The sequence below is a fragment of the Chrysochloris asiatica genome, unplaced genomic scaffold (assembly GCF_000296735.1).
Source record: "Chrysochloris asiatica unplaced genomic scaffold, ChrAsi1.0 scaffold00132, whole genome shotgun sequence".
In the NCBI taxonomy this organism is placed as follows: domain Eukaryota; kingdom Metazoa; phylum Chordata; class Mammalia; order Afrosoricida; family Chrysochloridae; genus Chrysochloris; species Chrysochloris asiatica.
Window position 1 is genome coordinate 7,731,616 of NW_006408650.1, and position 17,719 is coordinate 7,749,334.

Sequence of the window (17,719 nt, forward strand, 5' to 3'; positions counted from 1 at the left end):
TCCTACGTGAACTCAAACGGCACCCAACACCTACCTCCAGAAGCTTCCAGACAAAGCATGCAAGATGACGTTACAAAAAAAAAGTGCAGCCTCTTTGGAGCCAGAGTTGGATTTGCTCTTTTACTTTTATTTTTCACTAGCTGTGTGGCTTTGGGCAAGTAGCTTAACTGCTCTGAGCCTCAGTTTCTCCAAATGTAAATACCTACCTCAGAAGTTTGCTGTGTTAGAGATCTTATGGTCATGTTATTTTACACTTACTATGACCAATGGTTGGCAGTTTGAAACTACCAGCCATTCTGCAGGAGAAAGATGAGGTTTTCTGCTCCAGGAAAGATTTACAGCCTCAGAAACCCTGTACAAGGGTCACTATGTTAACATTGTGACCCTATGTTAACAGGGTCACATTGTTAACAACAATGACCAATTTGCCTCTATCAAAGGCCATCCTATGTTGCACCATGGATAATTTTTTACTTGTTTCTCCCTAACTAGGTGCTTATGAAGGGCAGGCCCAGTGACGCAATCCCCCGTTTGCCCCCATCCCTGACACAGTATTGGTAAACATCAGCTCCTCAAACACGTTTGTTGAAATAAATGGATGAAAAGGAAGGGATGTGGCCAGAGGTACCGTTCACAGAAGGAAGGGCTGGGCCTGGAGTCAGGGAATGGGTAGGAGTCGAGATTTGGGATTGAAGAACCGGGCCCCAGATGTAGGGGGAAAAAAACGATGGGGAGGAAAAGGGGCTGAGTAAGAAGAAACTCCTGTGAAGAGGGCTTGCTGAAGAGTGGGCCCAGTGATGGTACAGGGATGAAGAGTGAGGGTGGGGGTGAGGAACCAGGTTGCTAGGACTGGTGGGGGGTCTGGGGACTGGGCGGAAGTTTGGGCAGCAGAAGAGGGAACAACACTTCGACACAGAAGGAAGTTTCGTGGAAGATCTGGGACTGAGCTGAGAGAACGAGAAAGTGGAGGGCACGCAGGAGCCGGGGGTGAGCTCCAGGCACTGCGCAGGGAGTGGGCGGGGCGGAGCGGAGCCGGAGCAGCAGGTGCGGGAGGCGGGGCCTGCCGGGAGTGGGGCCTGCCTGGGCGGAGCCTGTAGGGGGCGGGTCCGACGCCGGGTGGCTGGCGGGCGGGGTGCGCAGCTCCGCTCCTGGGAGAGCAGCGGGGGCCAGCGCAGCTGGAGCGGGAGCCGGAGCCGGAGCCCCGGCGGGACCCGAGCGGGCTGCAGCGACATGGGGTCGGCCGACTCCAAGCTGAACTTCCGGAAGGCGGTGATCCAGCTCACCACCAAGACGCAGGTGCGCCCCGGGCTCCGGCCTTCAATCCACCTGCCGGGCTGGGGGCTGGGTAGGGCGGGGGTTGGTGCGCAAGCCTGGTTCGCCCCGAAATGGGGACCCACCAATCCCGAGGGCGACGCTGAGGCAGGGCCGGAGTAGGATCCCTGGGCCTGTACCATGGGGCTCCATCCCCTAGCTTGCGCCCCCAGCCCCGATCTCCTCTCCCGGGAACAGTCCCCTCCCCACGGTCCCTGCTGCCACCTTAGGCTGACGTGTGCCTATCTCTGATCAGGCACCACTGCTGTCCGACCCTGTCCAGCCCCCGGCTCCCGGCCCTGCATCTCCAGCCTCCTCTAAAATTTTATAATCCCCGCCTCCCGGACCCAGCGCCTGGCTCTGACCCTGGTACCCGCGGGTCCCGGACGCACAGCCCCCGCTGACTCAATGCAAACAAAGCCGACCGGCGCCCGCCCGCTGCGGTTGGAGAAACAGCTGGTGTTCGGCGGCCAGGCCTGCTGGGCCCGGGTGGATGCCAGCGCCTGGAAGGCCCAGAGTGGTGGGCAGCGAGGCAGCCTGTTAAGGGGACCTGCCCCCCATGCCCACCTGACCCAGCGTCTTGGCCAAGGACTTCTCATCCAGGCCCAGAGGTGGCATGTTGTGCATGCCGGTCCCCTCGCCGCCTCTGTTCTCCGAGTCTGGGCTGAGGACCCTGATTGCCCTTGTTCTCCCCGCCATCCCTTGCTTGCTGGCGTGGGAGCCTAGTCCACAAGTGGTACCGCCACGGCCTTGAGCCCCCAGGGGACCACAGCAAGGCTGCCCTGCTGCCCAGCTCTTCTCTCTCCTCTTCCCTTAATGTCCTGACTCTCCACTTTTGAGTTTGAACCTGCTACCTTCTGGAACCAACCCCTGCCCCAATTCCACTGCAGGCTCTGCCTTGCTCTGGGCAGTTACAGTAGAGTCCAGAGAGCAATCTTCCCACAACCAGCTGGTCACATCCCTGGAGGCCAGGCCTCAGAGTCCCCACACTCTTGGGTTCTCATTCTGGACAGCTTACGGGTACAACAAATGCCCAGGACCTCTGGAGGGCCCAGCACCCACCCAGAGACCTTCCATAGAAATCAGACCTTGAGTCTCCTCTCCCAGGACTATGGTTCTAATATAGTCCTAGCACTTTGCTTTCTTGGGATGGGGTTTCGAGGTCACTGGAAGACAGGTGGAGCAGCCCCTCAGTGTGGGGCCACAGGAAGGAGGGAAGTACCAATGTTTACCTATCTGGGGAGGAAACACCTTGCTGGAGGAATGTTGTATGGGCTTGGCTCAACAACCGAGGTCCTTTGCTAGGCCCGCAGGACCAGCACAACCGGGATCCAGTGGATCTTGGATGGGCTAGATTCCTACCTGTGTCAGCTACCTCCCCAAAACACGGTGCCCCTGTGTCTGTCCCTGGCTGTGACTGGCCAAGGCAGGGCTGCTCTACTTCCCAAGTTGGGCCTGGTGGGAAGGGGCTAAGGCTGCCTGCAGAAACTCTCTGTGGCTGAGGCCTAGGATTCTGGGCCAGGGCAGCTTGGGGGTCAGGAACAGATTCCAGAGAGTTAGCCCAGACCTTGCCATTCAGTGTCCCTTGGACACCAGGCCTGTTGGCCACAGGACGTCTGTCTCAGAGGTTGGGAAAGCAGACACTTTTGCTCTGGGCGGCAGACAGGCGGGTTCAATACCTTTCCTGTGGCAGGACCTTCCCCACCTTCCTGTTCTGCTTCCTGTTTTCTTCCTGCCCCTTTGTGCAGCCCTGGCCCAGACCTGGTGCTGACCCTGAGGGCAACAACTTCTGCTGGGCTTCCTGACCCTTTCCCAGGGTGGGTGGAGCCCTGGGGGTGTTCTTGGATGTAAGAGACCTCCATCTAGACACTGTCTGAGTTGAGATTCTCTGCTGACCGGTTTGCGCATGTGTGCACATATACTGGGTCGCTTCAAAAAGTTCATGGAAGAAATGGATTGAAAAGATATTAGAGTTGTTTCACAAACTTTTTGAAGCCCCCCGCTCCCATGCATGTAAATGCAGTGATAGCACAGTGCTCCCAGAACAGACCACATCAGACCACATGTGCCCTTAGTTGCCTAGAACATCCCTGGTCCAGCTCTACTCCTTGTCCCCAGAGAAACTCAAAAGGTGTAGCTGGTCCCCTGGGGCCAAGCGGAGACCTAGCTTGAACTGCTTAACACTGTCTGCTCCCCACCAGGGCGAGCACCATCTTCTGACAGACAGCGGTACCAGCTCACCTCCCCCAAAAAAACCCTTCCCAAGAACTGGCTCAGATTTCAGAAGCAACCTTGGGTTTCCAGAGTGGAGCCCATCTGAGGAAACAGGCAGGAGCTGAACCAGGACTCTCTCTCAAAAAGCCTAAGGGACGGACCCCCAGGACCTTGGCCAATGCCTGTAACATCAGGCTAACCTGCTGTGGTCAGCCAGTGGTCACAGATCCAAGTGTCTGAGTCACAGTGGGACCAGAACCAGAGGCCCAAGTTGGAGGTGGGGCAGATGTCAGCCTCAACTTTGGAAGTTTGCGGCCAGCCTTTTAGCTGGGACTGTTTCTAGAGAGGGCTACCCTGGGTCCTTCTCAGTTGTGAATTCAAGCCCCAGGTGACACTTGGATGAATGAGATCAGAGGTCTTGTCTCTTGGTGACCAGATGAGTCCCTGCCCCCTCCTCTAAGGGGGTGGGGAGTGTCAGAGATGAGGTGTTTCACAGAGGTATCTGAGGAGCTCAGAGCTCCAAGGGTTTTCTGGAATGTCTTTCCCCACCCCTACCCCAGCCCAGGCCAAGCAGGGTTGGGCTGCCCTGGCCTAGGACCCCAGTGAGTGCCAGAGGGCTATCCTGGCAGAGGTCACGGGGGCCAGCAAACCCCAGCCCCAGACCCCTGCTTTGGTCTTTGTTCTCCCCCAGCTAACTGGGGATGAGCAGTCCTTGTGCCAACTGTCCAGAGGGCCATGGCCCCAGGTGACTGTGAGGACCCCCAGGAGCAGGGATGCCTGACCTTGGTGAGGCAGAGAGCCCCAGCCCTGCCTTTGGATAGCCCCACTGTGTGTGGTCCTGCCCAGCCAACAGACTGCAGGGTTCTCCAGGACTGGTTTCAGTTGGGCAAACATTGAGCATCTGCAATCTCAAGTGTGAGGTCAGGGAAGACTGGATCATGGACCAGTGGAGCCAGGAGGCAAGTGCACCAAGACCCATAGGCTCAGGGATGCAGTGAGTACCAGAGGAGAAGGTAGGGGGTGTCGATTTCCAGAGTGGGTGCAAACCCATTAGCCTGGAAGTCCTTGGAAGTGATTTCAAGAGAACCAAGTTCCTTTTCAGTAAGGCATATCTATTTTTCTCATGATAAGTGATATTGGAGTCCTGGTGTGGTGCCATGGGATAAGCACCCCACCCTCTGCTATGAGTTGGACTTCATTTTGCTCAGATCAACCATCAACACTCATGGAAACAGCAGTCAAAAAAATGAAACGACATATTACATTAGGCAAATCTGCTGCACGAGATGTCTTTAAAGTGTTCATGAGCAAAGATGTCAGTTGGAGGACTAAGTGCGCCTTACCCAAACCATGGTATTTTCAGTAGCCTCATACACATGTGCAATTCTGACAATGAATCAGGAAGACCATAGAAGAATTGATGCATTTGAGTTATGGTGTTGGAGAAGAATATTAAAAGTACCACAGGCTGCCAGAAGAACAAATAAATCTGTGTTGAAAAAGGTACAGTCAGAATGCTCATTAGAAGCCAGGATGGGGAGACTTCGTCTCTCATACTTTAGATATATTATCAGGAGGGACCAGTTCCTGGAGAAGGACATTATACTTGGCAAAGTGGTGGGTCACCAAAGAAGAGGACGGACCCTCAACAAGATGGATTGGCACAGTGGTAGCATCAATGGGCTCAAGTGTAGCAAAGATTGCGTGGTTGGTGCAGGACTGGGCAGTGTTTCATTCTGTTGTACATAAAGTCACTGAGTTGGTATCGATTTGATGGCAACAATGAGCCAGAACTTAACAATGACAAGAGTGATAACATTTAGTGCAGACTTATGGTAATAGCGGTACCTTGGGCTAGCTCAGCCCTAGGATTTTAGGAAAGGAAAAAGACTTTATAATTGAAGCAATCTGGGAAGACTTCCTGCAGGAGGTGATAAGTGGAGGGAACTTAAAGGGGCAGGCCTGACTGCAGAGTGCCTTGAACATGCGGCAGTCATGTTCATCAACAGATGAGTATTCAGAAAGAAAAAGAGTAACATGTGTTCTTACATAAAAATATAAAGTAAGAAATAAAAACCATATAAAGAGAATTGTTAACATTCTAGAGTTCTTTTACCCTTTTACTCATATATAACACAATTATATATGTGTTTGAGTCCTGGTGTGGCACTGTAGGATAAGCACTGGACTGCTAACCTCAAGGCTGGCAGCTCAAAACAACCAGCCGCTCCTCAGAAACCCTATACAGGGTCACTAAGCCAAAACTACCCGATGTCACTTAATAACATAACACCAACATAGTTTGTTTATATCTTCTTTTGTACTGTCAGCATTTTCCATTCATTATTATTCTTTGAAAGCATGATTTTAATGGCTGTGTAATATTCCATCATATGGCTGTACCTGAACTTTTTAAACATTCCCGATCGTTGGCTATGAAGTCTGATTCCAGCTTTTCACTGTTATTGATGTTCAATAAACATGCATATCTCTGGTTATTTCCCTAGGATAGATTCCTGTAAGTGGAATGTCTGAGTCAAGTCAAGAAGCCTAAGTATTTTCCAGGCATTTTGCCTGAGTAGGCCTGGTGGGATGTTAGAATGTGGCGTTGGAAGGGAGAGCATGCTGGGACGAAGAAAGGTCCTGAACCAAGGGAAGAGAGAGCAGGTTGTGTGGAGGGGCAGGAGATATAGGTGTGTGTATGTCAGAAGCCCTGGTGGCACAGTGGTTAATTAAGTAGTTGACTGCTAACAGAAAGGCTGGCAGTTTGAACCCTACTCTGTGAAGATTTACAGTCTTGAAAATCCTGTGGAGCAATTCTCTTCCTTCCTATGAGGGTTGTTTTAAGTCAGAATCGACAGCAACTCATTTACTTTTGGGGGGCGGGTGGTTGTGTGCATGTGTGTGTATCTGTGTACATGTATATACGAGGGGGCTTTAAGAAGTTCATAGAAAATGTCTAGTATCTTTTTTTATTAAGTTTTTATTGTGAATTGAGTGATAGTTTACATGGGAGAGCATCATTTTTACACTCATCATTTCATTGCAAGGATTACAGTCTGCTCCGTGCATCATCATTGAACAGGATTTGCCTCTATGTGTCCAGTATCTTTTAATTCCATTTTTCCATGAACTGTTTGAAGCCCTGTTTGTATGTAGGTCTATGTGTGTGCATGTGTTTGTGTATACATGTGTATTTAAGGAAGACTTTGGCTGGCTGTGGGACTGAGAGTTGGACTTGGTCCAGCAGGCAGTGGGGAGCCACGGAAGGTCTTTGAGTGAGGGAACAATGCGTTTGGCACTGTGCTTTGGAACAATGGTGGGGCACAGTGTAGAGGGTAGATCAAGGAGAGAAGTGGAGGTGGGGCTCTCCACAGGATGGCCATGGGCACTGAGAGGAGCATGTGTGGGTCAGACAACGGGGAGGTTGGCTCCAACCACAGCATTTGGCATTTGTTGGGTGTGGCAAGGGGGTAGAGTCTGGGACTCTGTGTGTGGCTGGGAGAGGCAGCTCCAGTGAATGGGGATGGCTATGTCCCCTTAGTCTGGGTCCCTTGGCAGTGACCTAGCACCGTGACCTGAGGATGTGACCAGTTCACATGGGAGGACAGTGTGCCCTACCAGGGGAGGACAGTGACTTAGCCAGGGTCACTAGCTGGACTCCAACCACCTGTAGTGAGTGTCCTCTACCTGACTGTGTTGAGGATGTCCACCATGTGGGATGGACTAGGGGGCCCTGGCCTCCATCTTGGGAGTCTCTCCTGGCCACAGATTGGGATAGCTACAGACCCACAGACAAGGACTCATGTTTGGGACACGGGTTCCCCCCACAGCCCGTGGAGGCCACCGATGACGCCTTTTGGGACCAGTTCTGGGCAGACACGGCCACCTCGGTGCAGGACGTCTTTGCACTGGTGCCAGCAGCGGAGATCCGGGCCGTGCGGGAGGAGTCACCTTCTAACCTGGCCACCCTGTGCTACAAGGTGGGGGTGTCCCTCCTAACAGAGCCCTTTCCCAACCTCATCAGGGAAGCTGAGGGAGGCACAGCCCAGCGGTCAGAGAGCAGCCACCCTGGACACTCCCCAGGCCTCAGCGGTCTGAGGACTCCCCAGTTCTCCCCACCTAGCTCGGTGCTGGACATAATCCCAGAAGCCTCCTTGTGTGAGCGCTTCCTATGGGCCACACCTGGGAGCACTTTCCAAATTCAACTCAGTCAGCTCCCCAACAGCTCTGTGAGGCTGATGCTGACCATTTTACAGAGGAGGAAACTGAGGCTCAGCCAGTATGGAAAGATGCTCTGGGCTGCTCTCTTGTCCCACATCACTGGGCTTGCTGACCGATTCCTCACTGTGCCAACACTTCTGTCTAAAGAGCTGGCCCTACAAGGCGGGGTTCTCCCCTGACCCCTTGGCATCCTCTGCTCCCTGCCCACCTGCAGGCCGTGGAGAAGTTGGTGCAGGGGGCAGAGAGTGGTTGCCACTCAGAGAAGGAAAAGCAGATCGTCCTGAACTGTAGCCGCCTCCTCACCCGCGTGCTGCCCTACATCTTCGAGGATCCTGACTGGAGGGGCTTCTTCTGGTCCACCGTGCCCGGGGCTGGGCGAGGAGGGGTCAGTGGGCCTGGGGATGGACTGGCTCACCCTTTTAGGCGAGTCTTTCCCAGAAGGGGCCACTGACAGGACAGAGGAAGGTGGGCTGGAGGTCAGGGCAGCTGCTACCACCAAAACCTCTGCCCCATACAGCTGGGAGGACATGTGGATGTAGAGAGGGCTGGGGTGCTGGACAGGGCACTGGGGGCCTAGGAAAGCCATGCAGTCTCACCCTACCACCACCCCACCACCCCAGCCTGGGTTTCATCTCTAGGCCAGTGACCCGGGGTGGAGCCCTGAGGTTGGGAACATAACCGGGTCTCTTCCCCTGGTCCAGGACCTTCCTCAGGCTCCCTCTCTACCCTGCTCCCTTGGGTCTCATTGAGAGGTTAGAGGTGACCAGGAATCCATTTTCTCTTCCTCCTCCTCCTGCCCACCTCCTCCCTGCCTGGGCCCCCGTCCTGTCTCCCTCATGCCAGAGCCATCTTTCCTTGGCTAGCTCCCTGAGGGGCCCTGTGATCCTGTGTCCTGGCAGGGTGAGGATGATGATGCGAATGCCCGACCTCTGGCCGAGTCCCTGCTGCTGGCCATCGCCGACCTGCTCTTCTGCCCAGACTTCACGGTCCAGAGCCACCGGAGGACCACTGTGGTGAGCCCATCGCACTGCGGCCAGGAAGTGCTCTGCTCCTGGCTTGGGGACCCTTCTAGTTGAAGCTCCTTTGGGTTGGACGCTGCAGGGGCAGGGGCTTCTCACAGAGAGCTGGGCTGCCTGGCACACATGGCGCCAGGGGAGGAGACAGTGGCTGCAGAGCTGGAGAGCAGCCAGCTACGCCTGGCCCTGCCCTCAGCATGTGGCAGCTGGGCACAGACACCCATTGTCTTGGCCTGATGGAGGTGCGTGGAGGGGTGGGGGTAGAGCTTGGACACAGGAGGTCTGGTCCTCACCCTTCCTGTGGTCTCCATGGACTTGGGTGTTCGTTCTCTGTTTCCCATCCCCACGAACCATCAGAGAGGCTCCCAATCCACAGCCCCTCCTTGTCTCCTTGTCTCAAGCTGGACTAAGCCACCAGTGTATGATGGAAGCAAAGTGAGCTTTCAAGAGATCTGAAGAGATCCATTTTTTCCTTGTAAATTTGGATCCAGGGTATTTGAGTACCTGTCTGTAAGAAACTATGAGGGTCTCAGCCCCCAGGGGTGGGGGTGTCCTGGATTGGTGGGTTCTGTCCTCTGCTATTCATTCTGAACTGTAGCCTGATGAAACCCTGTCCCAGGACTCGGCAGAGGACATCCAGTCCCTGGACAGCTGTGAATACATCTGGGAGGCTGGCGTGGGCTTTGCACATTCCCCTCCGCCCAACTACACCCACGACACAAACCGGTGAGTCCAGTGTAGGCTGCCCCAGGGCCCATGCCACTTCACCCCGAGGAGACCCTTCTTTCTTTGGAACCCGGGTCCACAGGGACCGTTTCTTTCAAATGACCTGGGCTGGGCGCCGCTTGGGTGGGCATCTTCTAGAGGGGAACTGAACCCTTCTTCCATTCCTCCCTGCCAAGGACGGAGCTGCTAAAGCTGCTGCTGACCTGCTTTTCCGAAGCCATGTACCTGCCCCCAGCTCCGGACAGTAGCAGTACCAACCCATGGGTGCAGTTCTTTTGTTCAACGGAAAACAGGTGAGGATTTCCATTTTCTTCCTTGTTAAAGGCAGCCAAGAGCTGAGCCCCTTCACCAGTCAGATGTGAAGGGATGTGCTGCCCCCTGGTGGTGACGAACTGTAACGCAACAGCCTCACCTACCAGGGTTTGCCACCCACACTTTGCAGACCCTGGGACGTTCTGGAGTTGGGTGACTCCTGCCTGGGGCCTCCATCTAGAAGAGTGCTGTCCAGTAAGAATATGATATGTAATTAAAATGTCTAGTTGTTGTTTGTTGCTTTTTAGTGTCATTGAGTTGATTCTGACCCATAGCAACCCTGTATAGGGTTTCCGAGGAGCAGCTGGTGAGCTTGAACCGCCGACCTTGCAGTTCAAGTGGCTTTGCAGTCAGGTGCATTATCCCACAGTGCCACACCAGGAGTCCAAAATGTCTAGTAGCAGCATTTTAAAAAATTGAAAAAAGACAGATGACATTGATTATAATAATCTATTTTATTTAATCTAATTATAATATTCTACTTCATTTAACCAAGGGGTCCTGGTATGGCCCTGTAGGATAAGCACTGGACTGCTAACTGAAAGGTCAGCAGTTCTAACACATATGAGCCTGTATAATGTTTCTGAGGAGCACTTAACAATGACAACAGCAACAATATATCCACTACATTGTTGTTGTTAAGAGCCATGGAGTCAGTTCCGACTCATAGCAAACCTGTATAAATTTTTTGAGGAGCAGCTGGTGAGTTTGAAACACTGATTTTGTGGTTCAAACCGACCTTTTGGTCCAGAGCTTATTCTACAGGGCCAACCCAGGACTCCATCCAATACATAGCAACCCTGTATAGGATTTCCCAGGTTGTAAATCTCTATGGGAGCAGAAAACCTAATCTTTCTCCCAGAGAGTGGTGGGGGATTGAAACCACTGGCCCTGTGGCCAACAGCCCAGTGTATAACCAACTACGTCACCCAGGCTCCCTTATGGAAAATGTTATTAAGTGTCGTCAAGTTGGTTCCAATCCATAGTGACCATGAATAGGGTTTCTAAGGAGCAGCTGGTGAGCTTGAACTGCCAACCTTTCAGTTCAAACCGATTTTGTAGTCTCGCGCATTAACCCACAGCGCCACACCAGGGCTCCTCTATCCAAAATAATTTAACATAATTAATAAACAAAAGGATACAGATAGTTGGCATTCATTTTTGCACAGTGAGTGCCCAAACTTACTATGTAGTTTGCGTTCGTAACACATCTCAGTTCAGACTAACCACATTTCAAGCGCTCAGCAGCCCTAGGGCAGTTTAGATGCTGAATGGGGATGGAGTCTAAAGAGAAGGGGGAAGCCCAGCCCATGTGGGCTAAGGGGGCACATGAAATATACAGAAGGGCCACACAAGTCACCTGACCAGATTGAGGATGCTGTGCCCAGGACTCTGCTGAAAGTATGGGGGTGATGGCTCACTTTGTTCCTCCCAGACCCTGGTTCCTACACCAAACGCCTCGTCCTTGAGGTTTTGCTGGCTTCCTGCCTAAACTCTTTCATTTTGTTCCTAAAGATAAGGGGTCCCAGGGGATCCTGCCCATCAGCCACCGTCATATGCTGGATGGTTTACTTTCTTACCAGCCTTATTAGGCAGACTGCCACTATTTTAACCTCCCTGGGTCTCAGTTTCCTCATCCATAAGAAAGACGAGGAGCTTGAACCCTGACGTCTATCTCGGAATCTGGTTGCGTGGCTGCCTGGGAGCTGGGTGATTGAGCGTGTGCTCTGTGCCTGGGAATCCTCTGGTGTTTTAAACAGTGAATGCGCTCAGCTGCGAACCCAAGGGTAAGAGGTTTGAATCCATCCTGAGGTGCCTCAGAAGAATGACCTGGCAATCTACTTCTGAAAAATCAGCCATTGAAAACCCTGTGGAGCCCAGCTCTGCTCTGACACACATGGGGTCACCATGGGCTGTGTTCCCCTGTGGGCTTCCAGTCCCTTCTCTTAGTTCCAAGGGAACACATCTGCCTCTTAAGAATCTAAGGAGCTTGGACATGGTTTCTACGGGGGCGCCATGTGACTTGTGTCCAGCACAGACATGGAGATGGGTTGTTTGTACTCAGGATGGGACAGGCTTGTGGCCCTGCTCCCCAGCTCTGGGCCCTGTACCCTTGTTGAATAAGGGCGGTTCGGCTGGCCTCCCAAGTGGCTAGGGTGGATTCAGGGTACCTCACTGGCTCCCCGGCAGCCCCACCCTTCTCTCCCATTGCAGACACGCCCTGCCCCTCTTCACTTCTCTGCTCAACACCGTGTGTGCCTATGACCCAGTGGGTTACGGGATCCCCTACAACCACCTGCTCTTCTCTGACTACCGGGAGCCCCTGGTGGAGGAGGCAGCCCAGGTACTCATTGTCACTCTGGACCATGATAGTGCCAGCAGTTCCAGCCCCACTGTGGACGGTACCACCACCGGCACTGTCATGGACGATGCTGAAGTAAGGACTCTGCCAGGCACTGGGGCGGCACCTTGGGGTGGGTGCCAGGGGACTCCAGCTCGGAGGGGTCCAGAGGGAGGGGTGAAGGCACCTGCTCACCACAGGCCTCTACCCCTGCAGCCGCCAGGGCCCGAGAACCTATTCGTGAACTACCTGTCCCGTATCCACCGCGAGGAGGTGAGTCCAGTCCTGGTCTTGCTCAGGCATGTTGTGGGGAGGGGAATGATGGGAAGAATCCGGGGTGTCCTGATCCTACTGGGAGGAACCAGAGTTCCCCACGGCGTTAGGCCACCTCAGATGAAATAGTGACCGCAGGGCTGCAGGAGTTTCCAGATGCACACAAGTCCTGATGGTCTCATTGGGAAGGCTTCCTGGAGGCGGTGGTTCTGAGGTCAAGTTGTAGAGGTGGAGAAGAAATGAGAGTGGAGGTGAATGTTCAGCGGGCCTGAGTTCTGGTCCTGTCCAGACACTTCCAGGCATGGGACCTGAGGGATGGCTGTACTTTCTGCTGTTCTGTAAAGGGTGATGAGGATAAACAAGAGTGTAAACTGGGGGGCCCAGCACAGAGTTGTTAGGTGTCATCGAGTCAGTACCGACCCATAGTGACCTTATGCACAGCAGAACGAAACACTGCCCGATTCTGTGCCAACCTCACTATTGTTGCCACGCTTGAGTCCATCGATGCTGCCACTTGGCCAATCCATCTCGTTGGGGGGCTTCCTCTTTTCCTCTGACCCTCCACCTTACCAAACATGATATCCTTCTCCAGCGACTGCTCCTTCCTGACAATATGTCCAAAGTATGAGAGACGGAGTTTGGTCATCTTGGCCTCTAAGGAGCACTCTGGCTGCACTTCTTCCAAAATGGATCTATTGGTTCTTTTGGCAGCCCATGGCACTTTCAATATTCTCCTCCAACACCACAACTCAAAAGCATGAAATCTTTTATGGTCTTCCTTATCCACTGTCCAGCTTTCACATGCATATGAGGTTATTGAAAATACCATGGCTTGGGTCAGGCGCACCTTAGTCCTCAAACTGACATCTTTGCTCTTCAACACTTTAAAAAGGTTTTCTGCAGCAGATTTGCCTAATGCAATACATCATTTGATCTTTTGACTGCTGCTTCCATGAGTGTTGATAGTTGATCCAAGAAGAATGAAGTCTTTGACAACTTCAATCTTTTATCTGTTGATGAGAATGTTGTTTATTGGTCCAGTGGTGAGGATTTTTGTTTTCTTGACACTGAGATGTAATCCATACCAAAGGCTGTGCTCTTTGATCTTCGTCAGTAAGTGTTTCAAGCACAGAGTAGGTGCTCAATCAATAGTGCTTCTCCTGACACAGGGCTGCTTGGGAGGACGGGCAGCAAGGGGTCCAGGTGGGCCGGGGCCTACTTTACTGTGTATGTGAAGCCTGGAAGCCCCCTTGTTTTGTCCCTGCCTCAGGACTTCCAGTTCATCCTTAAGGGCATGGCCCGGCTGCTATCCAACCCACTGCTCCAGACATACCTGCCTAATTCCACCAAGAAGGTCAAGTTCCACCAGGAGCTCCTGGTTCTCTTCTGGAAGCTCTGTGACTTCAACAAGGTGGGCTGGCCTTGGGGGGCTCTAGCCAGAGTGGGGAGCGGATACCCTGAGGGGTCAGGGCAGAACTTTTGTCCCTCTGACCAGTCCACCTGCTGTCCCCAGAAGTTCCTCTTCTTTGTGCTAAAGAGCAGTGACGTGTTGGACATCCTGGTCCCTACCCTTTACTTCCTCAACGACGCCCGCGCAGATCAGTGTGAGATGGGGCGCACCTTGAGAGGGTGGGGGTCTGTCTGGTCAGTCTGAGCCTCAGTCTCCCTCCCCTCCCCACCCCTCATGGTGACCTGTGTCATGTACCACAGCACGGGTGGGCTTGATGCACATTGGGGTCTTTATCCTGCTGCTGCTGAGCGGGGAGCGGAACTTCGGGGTCCGACTTAACAAGCCCTACTCAGTACGTGTGCCCATGGACATTCCTGTCTTCACGGGGACTCATGCCGACCTGCTCATCGTGGTGAGGGGGTGCCTGCTGCCAGAATCCGGGGGAGTTGGGGTGATGCCCTCTTGGCTGTCTGGAGATGGTGGGGACTCATAGCTGACCCCCCTGGCTCCCCACACAGGTCTTCCACAAAATCATCACCAGTGGGCACCAACGGCTGCAGCCCCTCTTCGACTGCCTACTCACCATCGTGGTCAACGGTAGGCTGAGTTCTCCACCAGGTGGCGCCAAGCCACAGCTGACCTGTCCAGTTGTTGTGTGCTATCAAATTGGTTCCGACTCATACATCCTATATAGGGTTTGCTAGATCAGCTGGTGGGTTTGAACTGCCAGTCTTGTGGTTAGCACATTTAGCAGTCCAGTGCTTATCCTACAGTGCCACACCGGGACTCCAAATTTTTCTAGTTGTTGTTAAGTACCGTGGAGTCGGTTCCGACTCATAGTGACCCTGCACAGGGTTTCTGAGGCTATAAATCTTTACGGGAGCAGAAAGCCTCATCTTTCTCCCATGGAATGGCTGGTAGTTTTGAACTGCCAACCTTAAGGTTAGCAGCCCGATTCGTAACCACTACGCTGTAGCCACATCTAAAACACAAAACAGATGGTGCACATTTTCATAATACATTTTATTTAGTCTCCCTTGTTCTAAATGACCGTTGGCATGAATGGTTTGTGCTCGGCTATTGTGGCGCAAGGTCAGCAGTTCAAGCTCACCAGCTGCACCTCGGAAGCCCTATACAAGGTCGCTGTGAGTTGGACCTGACTCGACAGCACTTAAAGTTTGGCTGTTCGAACCCAACAGTGGTGTTGTAGAAGAAGGGGCTGGTTATTATGTCTGTCAAAATACTACTGAATCCACTCTAGTGAGCAGTGGGGTTTTTGGGGGTTGTTATTATATCCAAAATATTATCATTTTACCCTTTGTTGTTGTTATTGTTGTTAAATGCTTATGAGTTGGTTCCGACTCATAGCTACCCTGGGTGGGGTTTCAGAGGTGTGACTGGTGAGTTTGAACCACCAGCCTTGTAATTCAAATGACCTTGTGGTTCAGCACTTATTCTACAGAGCCATACTGAACTGCTTTCAACACATAGCCAATATAGAAATGTATTATTAAGATGTTTTATATTGTTTTTGAGGAGGCGCCAAGTCTTTGAAACCCCATGTGCGTTTCCTTCTACTGACTGTGTGTCTTGCATGGGACTAGCCGATGGCCGTAGGTGGCTTGTGGCTACTGTATTGGACACACGGGTTGAGGTGGCTAGAGTCCCAGAATGGGGACGTCAAGTTCAGTTCCTCTTTGCCTTCATCCTGCCAGGAGAGGAGGCAGGGGGGCTTAGTGGCCTGCGGCAGCGTGGCTATAGCCACCAGGGTGACATCAGCATGGATACCTGAGAGGGGATGTGCTGGCTGGGCTGGGGTGGAGATAAGGAAGCCTCTTGCTGGATGGTGAGCTCTGGGGTCAGAGTTATACTTTACTTTCCCCCTTCAATTAGCAGCTCCTTCCCGGAGTCTTACTAAGCAACACAGACACTGTTCTGCCCCCATGGGTTCTCAGCCCAGACCCGAGCGTGATTGGCAGTCCATCTCCAACCCCCCACTCACAGTGCCGTGCCATCCGAGGGTGCTGTAGGATAAGCACTGGACTGCTAACCTCAAGGTTGACAGTTCAAACCCACCAGCTGCTTCTCAGGAGAATGATGAGGCTATCTGCTCCCATAACGATTTACAGCCTCGGAAACCCTGTACTGGGTCACTGTCACTTGGGATCAACTCAATGGCAGTGGGTTTCAGACTGATAGAGTTAGGAGCCCTGGTGGCACAGTGGTTAAGCACTCAGATGCCAACCAAAAGGTCAGCAGTTCAAACCTACTTGCCACTCCGTGGGAGGAAAAAGCTGGCCATCTACTCCCATCAAGAGGACAGTCTAGGAAACACCGGGGCAGCCCTTCTCTGTCACATTAGGCAGCTGTGTGTCAGAATCTACTTCATGGCAACATGATGTCGCAGAGCACTTGGGTGATGCAAAGGTAGCATGCTTGGCTGCTAACCATAAGGCTGGAAGTTCTAGTCCACTCAGAGACACCTCAGAAGAACGGCCTGGTGATTGGCTTCTGAAAATTCAGCCACTGAAAGTCCTCTAGGGCCAAGTTCTCTGACACACACGGGATTGTCATGAGTTATAATTGTTGGCTGAATGCAGCTGACTTGGAGTTTTGCTTTTTAAAATGATATCATAGCTGAACAATCTAGAAGGACTTAGAAGTCTGTACTCCTGTCCGATTATTTGATAACTGGGGAACTCGGGGCCAAGTTTGCAAATTTCTCTGAGTCTCAGTTTTCTCTTCTGCAAAATGGGGATAACCTAGTCTGTGTCCTCCTGCCTCTCTCTCTGGGGGAGGTGGGACATGTGAGAAGCATTGCAAACAGTACATCTGTCCCCATGGTCAAGGGGTGAGAGTGGAGCCCACACAGCTCCCAGGGGCTCTGTAGAAAGCCTGGCCTGGGCTTCTAGGGGCTTGGTCTTCCAGGCTCTCTCAGGGTCTTCGTTAAGCCAGAGGAAGGGAGGAATTGAAACAGGAGCATCTGGTCCTGCCCAGACTCGGATGTGCAGGGGTGGCTGGGGCCCCACAGTAAGCTGGCCCCTCCTCTGCAGTGTCCCCCTACCTCAAGAGCCTCTCCATGGTGGCCGCCAACAAGCTGCTGCACCTGCTGGAGGCCTTTTCCACCACCTGGTTCCTCTTCTCCGCTGCCCAGAACCACCACCTGGTCTTCTTCCTCCTGGAGGTCTTCAACAACATCATCCAGTACCAGTTTGATGGTGAGCTGCCCGCCCAAGCCCTCTCAGGGACCGGCACCAGGGGGCCACCTGGCCTAGCCAGGGAGGGCGCCACACAAGAACTGGCCTCTTGGGAGGTGCCTACCTATTGGCCCTCTGCCCCCATCCTTTCAACATGCAGTTATTGAGCGCCGCCTGTGTACCAGGCCCAGTCCTAAGTGAAGGGGAGACAGTGGGAGCAAGGCCAGGAACAGTGAGACTGTAGGGGGCGGCATGAAGAACGCAGGCTCATCCCAACCTCAGCCTCCTGGACCCCTCCCTGGAGACCTAGCTGACGGAGCCAGAATATTTCACACCCAGCATGGTGGGACACTCAGGCTGCGTCCTGCCCCGCATTGTCAGAGGCCCTTTGGTAGGAAATATTGGAGCTCTGGTAGCGTAGTGGTTACGAGTCTGGCTGCTAACCTCACAGTCAGCAGTTTGAAACTACCAGCTGTTCTGCGGGAGAAAGATGAGGCTTTCTGCTCCCGTAAAGATTTACAGCCTTGGAAACCCTGTACAGGGTCGCTATGAGTTGGAACTGACTCCACGGCACATAACAACAACAACATTCCCATTGAGATTTCAAATGTCACTTTACTCATAAGTTAAATTTCCATTATATTTGGTAATATTA

The 17,719-nt window shown here is 53.0% G+C and overlaps 1 protein-coding gene across 1 annotated transcript in view; it reads left to right on the top strand.

The window, feature by feature from the left end:
• Positions 1-1,158: 1,158 nt before the first annotated feature.
• HID1 (HID1 domain containing) overlaps positions 1,159-17,719 on the top strand; it is a 19,766-nt gene continuing 3,205 nt past the window's right edge. The window contains exons 1-13 of the mRNA XM_006869593.1: positions 1,159-1,296; positions 7,359-7,508; positions 7,964-8,134; positions 8,649-8,762; positions 9,385-9,491; positions 9,668-9,784; positions 12,018-12,240; positions 12,361-12,417; positions 13,688-13,828; positions 13,931-14,021; positions 14,128-14,279; positions 14,386-14,464; positions 16,921-17,085. Coding sequence (XP_006869655.1) covers positions 1,231-1,296; positions 7,359-7,508; positions 7,964-8,134; positions 8,649-8,762; positions 9,385-9,491; positions 9,668-9,784; positions 12,018-12,240; positions 12,361-12,417; positions 13,688-13,828; positions 13,931-14,021; positions 14,128-14,279; positions 14,386-14,464; positions 16,921-17,085 — 1,633 coding nt within the window. The 5' untranslated portion in view covers positions 1,159-1,230. The remainder of the gene's footprint in view (positions 1,297-7,358; positions 7,509-7,963; positions 8,135-8,648; positions 8,763-9,384; positions 9,492-9,667; positions 9,785-12,017; positions 12,241-12,360; positions 12,418-13,687; positions 13,829-13,930; positions 14,022-14,127; positions 14,280-14,385; positions 14,465-16,920; positions 17,086-17,719) is intronic.